At 33.7% G+C, this 10,412-nt stretch overlaps 1 protein-coding gene across 1 annotated transcript; it reads left to right on the top strand.

Annotated features, from left to right (window-relative positions):
- The first annotated feature begins 208 nt into the window (after positions 1-208).
- On the top strand, positions 209-9,455 carry copz1 (COPI coat complex subunit zeta 1). Its single transcript, XM_073823053.1, has 9 exons — positions 209-300; positions 679-747; positions 1,681-1,762; positions 1,842-1,933; positions 2,021-2,076; positions 3,839-3,916; positions 6,104-6,155; positions 6,384-6,422; positions 8,950-9,455. Exons 1-9 carry the CDS (start codon positions 283-285, stop codon positions 8,995-8,997), a joined length of 534 nt encoding a protein of 177 aa, XP_073679154.1. The 5' UTR covers positions 209-282; the 3' UTR covers positions 8,998-9,455.
- The last annotated feature ends 957 nt before the right edge of the window (positions 9,456-10,412 follow it).

Here is a 10,412-nt window from a genome sequence, read left to right as displayed (position 1 = left end):
TGTTGTACACATTGTAGATTGTATTGTAATGTACACGTATTGTTTAACTTTTTTCATTGTTTTAAACTTTTATGTTATTATTACTACTAATATGTGATGTGTGGATGTTGGCCGATTCAAAACATTCTTATTTATTATCAGCAATATTTTCCGCAGTCTTTAATGACGTTGTACAGCACTTCCGCTTGGTTTTGCCCTTTTACCTCATGTCGTAAGCGGAAGTACACATACGCAGAAATTCAATACACGGAGCTGGAGTGAGCGACATCTATACAATACAAGATGGATACGCTAATATTGGTAATATGACTTTACATTTGGGTGTCCAATAAATGCATTGAAAGTGTAAAACATTCGCTTGAAGATAAATCCGCTTTGTTTTCACTTCAGACACTAACTGTTACTTTTCCGCTACATCCGCTAAACAGTGAATCAGTAACCAATCTTATGAGTTTACCAATAACGTGCATAGTTAATTATACATAAAAGGTAAACATAATTTAACCGTTATAGGAAAATATTATGTTAAAATTTTGAGTTTACAGTCTGGGTAGTTGCTGATGGACATTTAACGTTACATGCATAGTTCCATGTCTGCTCAACCTTTGCTCTGATCACCTGATTGTTTTCACTGTAATTCATTAGTGATTTGTCATATTTGTGTTTTTGCTGTGACAGGAGCCCTCTCTGTACACTGTAAAAGCTGTTCTGATCATGGACAATGATGGAGAGAGACTGTATGCTAAGGTGAGACTCACATGAACATTAGGGTTTCATTTAACCCTGTAAAGCCTGACATTTATTGAACCATTAGATAAAATAAAGAACACTAAAATTTGCAAATGTGTTTTATGTTTTGCATTATATTTGATACATCATGCTTTTATAATTGCACACACTCAAAGAAAACAATTCAAACTAAGCAAAAATTGGTGCAGATTTTGTTTTTATATGGCTAAAAAGTCTTGTAAATTAATGAAGTTTTTATAACATTATAGCTGACTGTTTGGATAAAAATGTAAATGTGAGTTGTCACTCTATACTTTCCAATAATGCAGTTTGTAGTTGTAACTCACACCCTTAGAAACATTACCAGCTTGATTTTTGTTTGCATAAGGTGTATGGATGAGCTTCATTAGCTCTTTATTTGTCGTCATATTCTACTTCAGAAATCTAGACGTGTTACTGTGTTATAAGCTTCATATATGTGACCCTGGACCACAAAACCAGTCATAAGGTTAAATTTTACAAAACTGAGATGTATGCATCATATGAAAGCTCAATAAATAAGCTTTCTATTGATGTATGGTTTGTTAGGATAGGACAATATTTGGCCGAAATACATCTATTTGAAAATCTGGAATCTGGGGGTGCAAAAAAATCTAAATACTGAGAAAATCACCTTTAAAGTTGTCCAAATTAGGTTCTTAACAATGCATTTTACTAATCAAAAATTACATTTTGATATATTTACAGTAGGAATTTTACAAAAAATCTTCATGGAACATGATGTTTACTTAATTTCCTAATGATTTTTGGCATAAAAGAAAAATCAATAATTTTGACCCATGCAATGTATTTTTGGCTATTGCTACAAATATACCCCAGCGACTTAAGACTGGTTTTGTGGTCCAGGGTCACATATTAGTTTGTGACCGTGTTGTTGTCTTTATGTTTTAGTACTATGATGACACATATCCCACAGTGAAAGAGCAGAAAGCCTTTGAGAAGAACATCTTCAATAAGACACACAGAACAGACAGTAAGTGATTGTATTAATGTCAGTCTTGAGTTTGCTCACATAAAGTCATGTGGACCTATCCTTGCTCTCTTTGACACAGGTGAAATAGCATTGCTGGAAGGCCTAACGGTTGTGTACAAGAGCAATATTGATTTATACTTCTATGTCATCGGCAGCTCCCATGAAAATGAGGTAATGCTTTATAATATTAGATATAAGTGTGTTTTTTCTATGATAATCATGTGAATTTCATATGTGCTATTTTCTTTTCTCCCACAGTTGATGCTTATGTCAGTGCTGAATTGCCTTTTTGATTCTCTGAGCCAAATGTTGAGGTAGGAAAGGCTTTTTTGTTAAAAGGGAACCCTGGGTATTAAGGCTTAAAGAAGTTTTTCATTTCCAGAACAAAAATTTACAGATGATTTACTCACCCCCTTGTCATCCAAGATGTTCATGTCTTTCTTTCTTCAGTCATGAAGAAATTGTTTTTGAGGAAAACATTTCGAGATTTCTCTCCATATAGTGGAGTTCTCTGGTGCCCCCGAGTTTGAACTTCCAAATTGCTGTTTAAATGCAGCTTCAAAGGGCTCTAAATGATCCCAGCAAAGGAAGAATGGTCTTATCTAGCTAAACGATCGGTTATTTTCTAAAAAAAAATGTATTTTTTTAAACCTCAAATGCTCGTCTTGTCTAGCTCTGTGTATTCTGGTTCAAGAGAAGTTAGGGTTATGTCAAAAAACATCCATCTATTTTTTGTGTTCCACAAAGTGAACGTGCAAAAAAGGCTAGACAAGACCAGCTTTTGAGGTTTAAAAAGTATAGAAATTTAAATTTCTTAGAAATAACTGAAAATTTCGCTAGATAAAACCCTTATTCCTCAGCTGCGATCCTTTAGAGCCCTTTGAAGCTGCATTTAAACTGCATTTTGGAAGTTCAAAATGTTTTGTTTAAAAAAAAAAAGGGGGACCATAGAAGTCCACTATGTGGAGAGAAATCCTGAAATGTTTTCTTCAAAAAAAAAAGTTTCTTTAAGACTGACGAAAGAAAGACATGAACATCTTGGATGACAAGAGGGTGAGTAACTGATCTGTAAAGTTTTGTTCTGGAAGTGAACTTCTCCTTCAATATAATGTAAACGATGTCTCCTACTAAAATATGTAGTAGAAACGGATGATTTACTTTATTTAAAAATCCACATTGTTTTTAGACATATTTTGGACTATGGGGGGCGCCATTATTTTGATTACGTAAAACGGTTGCATTTGGTGAGCTACTGGCGCTGCATGTTTCCATTTTTTTCTGCAACACAACTCGGAATAAGCAACTTGGAAAATAAAATACTGATACTATGCCACATTTTGTGGCTTTTGGTTGTAATTTTCAGTTGAAAGGCAACAAGATAAGTGATGTAAGTCAATGCTTTCCTAGCAATAAGAAGAGGAAAAAAGAACAGGAAGATGCCTGTGGATGAATAAATCTTCCTAAAGACCTGTGTCTGTGTTTGTTCCACTTTAGCCCTGATGCCTCTGAGGCTTTTAGTAGACCACAGCTACTGAAAGAGCTTACAAATGGCAGAGACAAGAAACGCTAGATGCCATCCTGGCAGGATGTAAACATGCTGATGCTTGTCATGAAGCCACAGTCACTGAAGGAGTTTTTTAGTGCGGATTTCATGCAATATGCAGAGGTGTTTAGACTCTTTGTAGGGAAAATTGATTGTACAGCATGTGGTTTAAGCTTATGCTTACATCCATCGCCACCTATAAGCTCTTTCAGTAGCTGTGGTCATCGCATCGGTATTTTATTTTCCGAGTTGTGTTGTGGTAAAAATAGCAACAGATAGTGCCAGTAGCTCACCAAGTGCAACTATTTACGTAATGAAAATAATGGTGCCCCCTTAGTCCAAAATATGTATATAACAATGTGGATTTTTTTTAATTACGTAAATATTTAATGGGTTTTTAACTACATATTGCAGTAAGAGACATAATTTACGTTATACTAAGCCATACAAGTCAACCCAGGGTTCCCTTTAAAAGCTGTATATATTTTCTACCAGCTACCCAACTAACAACAATTTGTTCTTATTCTTTTTAGGAAAAATGTGGAAAAGAGAGCCCTGCTTGAAAATATGGAGGGTCTTTTCTTGGCTGTTGATGAGATTGTTGATGGAGGGTAAGTCGTAGTTATTGTATTCAAACTAGAAAAGTGGAGGTCGTAAACCAGAAGTAAACCATTTTGTAACATAGAGATCTTGTAGATGTTGCTGTTTATACACTGCCATTCAAAAGTTTGATAAGATTCTGGAAGATTTTATGTTTTTGAAAGGTTTTTAAGGTTCATGCTCATCAAGGTTGCATTTATTTAATCAAAAATACAGTAATATTGTCAAATATTATTAGTTTAAATTAAGTGTAGGGTTGCACGATTAATCGCACGATGTTGTGAGGTGCGTTTAGTCAATGAAGCCGGTACTTTGATTAGTAGTAAATCTCCATCACGTGCGTTCGTAAATCGTAAGGCGTAAATCACTGACAAGCTACGCCAAATCGCGCTCAAAATCGCACTCGATTTGGCGTAGCTTGTCAGTGATTTACGTCTCTGTGTATTAATTGCCGCTCCAGCTGAACGCACGTGATGGAGATTTACTACTAATCAAAGTACCGGCTTCATTGACTAAACGCGCATCACAACATCGTGCGATTAATCGTGCAGCCCTAATTAAGTGTACTATTTTTTCAAATGTAATATGTTCCTTTGTTGCTATTATTCCAGTCTTACAGGCATAGTTCATGCAAAAATTGAAATTCTGTCAATAATTACTCACCCTCATCTCATTCCAAACCCGTAAGACGTTTGTTCATCGTCAGAATACAAATCAAGATATTTTTGATGAAATCCAAGAGCTTGCATAGACAGCAATGCAACTAATAAACTGAATAAAGACATTATTTTTGTTTTCTTTTACGCACAAAAAATATTCTCAAAGCGTCATAGCATTGCGGTTGGACTATTTTAACAATGTCCTTACTACCTTTCTGGGCCTTGAACGTGTCAGTTGTGTTGCTGTCTATGCAGAATCAGAAAGCTCTCATATTTTATCAAAAACATATTAATTTGTCTTACGGGTTTGGAGCTACATGAGGGTGAGTAGTTACTATCCCTTTTAGAGTCATGCGATCCTTAAAAAAATCATTATAATATGCTAATTTGCTTCTCCAAACATTTATTTTTAATCAATATTCTTATTAACTTTTATCTTATTATCAATGTTAATTGATCACTTTTGATCAAGTTAATGCATCCTTACTATTTAAAATAGTGTAATGTTCTTTCACCCCAAACAAATTACTGTCCCCTGACCTGTAAATCTTTAAAATGTATAATCATCAGTATTATTATTATTATTATTATTATTAATAATTTTATCAGTACTAGTTGTCCTACAGAAATTTAGATAGTTTATATATTATAATAACTTAATTAAAATAAGTTTTACAATCAATATTAATTTTAGCAATTGTGTGTGCCTTTTTGAATATTTGTTCAATTATATTTAGATTTTTTTTATTATTATATTAGGAGGCCCACACAGAATCAACAGCTGAAGAATTCATCATACATTCCCATCATTCATTTATGCTCCTTTTATTCATTAATTGAATATTCTGGCTGTTTTGATTTTGCTTTCAGCTACCAATAAAACTGTACTATGGAGGACCAGGAGTGCCACTTATCAATTTAATAATTCAAACAAAAAAATTTATATAAATCACCTTTAAACAAAGTAGTGTTTTTTAATTGTTTAATAAAACAATACATTTAGAAAATAATTTTTAAATGTATAACTATAGACAAATTTAAAAACTGTTTATTTTATTTATGTTTTAAAACATAAATTAATAAAATACTACATACTATATCACTCTCAGCTCTGTTTAACAATTTTTATCATGTTTAAATGGACCAATCCAGTAGCTCAAACACTAAAGTATGGTGCTAGCAACACCCAGATCATGGGTTCGATTCTCAGGGAATGAATGTACTAATAAAATACCATGAATTTAAGTCGCTTTGGATAAAAGCATCTGCCAAATTCCTCAGATTCTTACCGAAAATCATTTCAGAAAAGTCTATAGATTCCTTCTGGGCCTAGACATCGCCAGTTGAAAAACCCACTGCGACCACATAAGTTTGATTCTGGCGTATGTTATTTCCTGAACCTGTTCCTCCCATTTGTCCACATCCTTTCCTGTTTTCAGTAATAGTGGCCAAAAAAGCATTTTCTAAAACAGAAACGAGTCTACAAATCACATTGTATAGGCTGCAGTGCTGATCACTCATTAATTGTCTGTTTTACAGTGTGATCCTGGAGAGCGACCCACAGCAGGTGGTTCACCGTGTCGCTCTGAGGGTAACTACTTCCTGTTCTCCTCTATTGACTTTCATGATGCTGTTGTAAACGTTAATCTGCTTAGTATTTGTTGGCTCTGCTTCACCTCATGTTCTCTGACGCCAATGATGAGCATTATGGTCCTGCTATGCAGCTATTAAGTTTGATTTCCAATAATCTTGCATGTACAAGACAAGAAAGCAAGCCAGTAGTCCTAAACTCATCAGCATCTCTCTCGTGTCGTTACAGGGTGATGACGTGCCTCTGACAGAACAGACAGTCACTCAGGTGAGAGAAGTCGACGCACTTCCTTCAGCGACACCTGTCGCCATCACAGCTCTTATGTTTTATAGTAGTTCAGAGATTTACCCATGATTCATTTAGAAGATGAGTCCACGGTGGTCTGGTTTCACAGCTCCCACATTAAGATCATTTGATCGCGCCGTCGCCAGCCCCGGCTTTCCGGGTTCCCGCGTGTGTCTGCCGCATGTAAACATGATGGCTAATTATTGGCGGCTGTCTGCCAGCAATGGCTCCCCGTGGCTGCCGTAGTCGTGAGTGCGGACTGATTAATGCTCTCATTTAAGAGGCCCTGCGACAGGCTGCCTGTATCCCTTTCGTGTCTGTGATTAATGGCTGTCTCCTCGTCTTCCCCGCTATACGGTTATACTTTGGCTCGCCTCGTGCAAATTAAGATGATGAATTAATTCCTGGATGTTTTGCTGCACCTGCATTACTCGATTACAGGGTTCCCTTAATGTTAGCGCCTTCGTATGATGGGTTTAGGTTTCTCATTTGTGACCCATCATTTGTAGCAATAGCCAAAAATACACTGTATTAGTCAAAATTATCAGTTATTCTTTAATGCCAAAAATAATTAGGATATTAAGTAAACATCTTGTTCTATAAAGATATTTTGTAAATTTCCTACTGTAAATATATCAAAACCTAATTTTTAATTAGTGATATGCATTGCTGACAACTTTAAAGGTGATTATCTCAATATTTAGATTTTTTTACACCCTCAGATTTCAGATTTTCAAATAGTTGTATCTCAGCCAAATATTGTCCTATCCTAACAAACCATACATCAATGGAAATTGCTTATTTATTCAGCTTTTAGTCAAAAAAATGTAACCCTTATGACTGGTTTTGTGGTCCAGGGACACATTTTACATAAACTAGAGTTCAAAAGTTTGTCAGTGAGATTTTTTGGTAGCACTTTAAAATAAGGTTCCAGTTGTTAACTATAACTAGTATATTTATTAATCTTTATTAATAATAGTTAATTAAAATATAGCTGTTCATTGTTAGTCCATGTTATCTCATCATGGTCTATTAAATAACATTAATAGATCCAATTTTTATTTTAATTTTAATAATGTATTAGTAAATGTTGGAATCAACATTAACTATGATTAATAAATGATTTTAAGTATTTCTTCATTGTTAGGTTAACGAATGTTAACAAATGGGACCTTTTTGTAAAGTGTGTGTATGTATGTATGTTATTTAGAAAGAAATCAGAAAATAATGAGAAATGTTTTTTGAGCAGTAAATCAGCATACTAGAATGATTTCTGAAGCATCATGTGACTGAAGATGATACTAAGTAATGATACTAAAAATTCAGCTTTGCATGACAGAAATAAATTACATTTTAAAATGTATTTAAACAGAAAAGGTTATTTTAAATTATAATAATACTTCAGAATTTTACTGTATTTTTTATCAAATAAATGCAGCCTTTTTTTAGCATGAAATGCATGAACAAAATCATACCCATCCCAAATACTAACTATAACACTTTATTTATTTTATTCACTTTATTCTGGTTTTGGTATTTTGAAAAATAAGGGAAAAAAACTTATTAAAAAATTTCACCCATAATTTAAAGCTTTTGGACCTTGCTGTATCTTTTAAATTTCAAAAGTGACAGGAAGGACATTTATAATGTTACAAAATATTTATATTTTAAATAAAGACTTTTTTTTTTTTTTTTACTTTCTATAAAGAATTAAAAGAAGTAATCAAGGTAAATCATTTTAAAATTACATTTTAAAATGTATTTAAATGGAAAACCGATTTGACCACATAAATGCAGCCTTGGGCTATTTAAAAAATACCTTATCCATCCCTAACATTTTAACATACTGGTTTTAGTATTTTACAAAAATAGGAAAAAATACAAGTAATTTTACTCATAGTTAAAGCTTTTGGGCTTCTCTGTATTTTAAATGTGCTATTAGTTTGACTTGAATAGTTCTAAGCGTTTTTAAACCCATAAAGCTGCATCCTGATGGATGCATGTCTTGTAAGAAAAATGATGGCATTAATGAGTCAAGAACACAAACACGTTAAAATTCAATTACCTGTTGTAGCTTTGGAGACAAGTGAGGTTTTTTGGGAGTGGTTTGGTCTATCCGTCCTCATTGAGTGATTGGATTTACTGAAGAGGAACACAAAACATTTCATATAAATGATTCTGAGACTGGCAATTCATTACAATTAAATGTGACTAATTATTTGGCATTGCCTAATTTAAAACATCAGGTTATAATAAATCGGCAGAAGCCACTTTCATATATTCCTTCATAAGATCCTAATGACACCTCAAATTAATTCTAACAACCATTAGAAGTGGGTTTAAAGAAGCTCGCAGTAATGTGTCTTCCATTTAAAGTTTGACATCTGAAACATTAATAGTACGAATGCCATGAGAATCCAGTTCAATTCTACTTCTACTTTTCTCCCTTTATCTGTAAATGCATGTCTTGGTTCTAACTTTACTGGATGTTTTTTTTTTTTTTTTCTAGGTGCTACAGTCAGCTAAGGAGCAGATCAAATGGTCTCTACTCCGATAGGACACTTTTGGTCCCGTTCCTGAACTGAGACGAGGAGAACGAATACGACTCAACCACTTTTCATCACTACGGTCCTATCTGCCCTTTTTTTCCTTGAGTGTTTTCCTGACTGTTAAAGTGCACATCCACTGAAAACGACTTCTAGTGTTTCTCTCACTGGAAGATAAGAACAAGAACATGACCATTTAAAAAAAAACAAAAAAAAAAACAAAGTCAAGGCAGGAGGAAGAAGCTGGAATATTGTCTTAGCGGGACTTTCTTTTTAGGGAAAAGTACCGGGGCGTGTTTTTTATCCCATTCCAGTAAGCGCTTGAATATATGGCTGGTTTTGTGAATGATATCACTGTTGTACTGTGAGATTTTCATTACGATTCATGTACATTCCAGTGGTTGATCTTGTTCTCTGCTCTTCCCTCTGACCCTTGTTTTGATTGAAGTAAAGAAACAGTTTCATCCTAGTTCTGCTGCGGTGTGTTTTCCTCCTTTTGGGTTACTATTTGGTTTGCAGAGGCGGCAGTGACGTTTCCTTTTCCAATATTTTGAGGTCACTGTTTTGTGTTCAAGTCAGTCATCACTAGTACTACTACTAGGAGACTCTTTTCACCGACTACTAAGCATGTAACCTTCCTAGCAACCACATGGAAATGTGCTAAAACCATTCAAAACAAACATTAACCACCAACTACACTACCAGTCAAAAGTTTTTGAACAGTAAGATTTTTAATGTTTTTTAAAGAAGTCTCTTCTGCTCACCAAAATATTTTTCAAGCAACATTTTCAGTATCATTACTTAGTCTTCAGTGTCACGTGATATTTCAGAAATCATTCTAATATGCTGATTTGCTGTTCAAGAAATGTTTTTTTTTTCATTATCAATATTTAAAACAATTCAGTTTTTTTTTCAGGATTCTTTGATGAATAGAAAGATCCAAAGATGAGCATTTATCTGAAATAAAAAGCTTTTGTAACATTATACACTATACCATTCAAAAGCCTGGAGTCAGTATGTTTTTGAGGAAAAATATAGAAATTAATACTTTTATTTAGCAAGGACGCTTTAAATTGATAAAGTAATGATAAAGATATTTTTAATGTTACAAACGATTTCTATTTGAGATCAATGCTGTTCTTCTGAATTCTACTCAGCTGTTTTTAACATAATGTTTTTTGAGCAGCAAATCAAAATATTACAATGATTTCTGAAGAATCATGTGACTGGAGTAATGATGCTAAAATTCAGCTGATCACAGGAATAAATTACATTTTAAAATATATTTAAATAGAAAACAATTATTTTAAATAGTAAAAATATTTCAAAATTTTACTGCTTTTGCTGTACTTTGAATCAAATAAATGCAGGCTTGGTGAGCAGACGAAATCCTGATTTGCAGTTTTGAATGGCTAAACAACTCTAG

The sequence above is a fragment of the Garra rufa genome, chromosome 18 (genome assembly GCF_049309525.1).
Source record: "Garra rufa chromosome 18, GarRuf1.0, whole genome shotgun sequence".
In the NCBI taxonomy this organism is placed as follows: Eukaryota; Metazoa; Chordata; class Actinopteri; order Cypriniformes; family Cyprinidae; genus Garra; species Garra rufa.
Note: the sequence above shows the minus strand (reverse complement) of the source record. Positions and strands in the feature narration are given on the sequence as shown.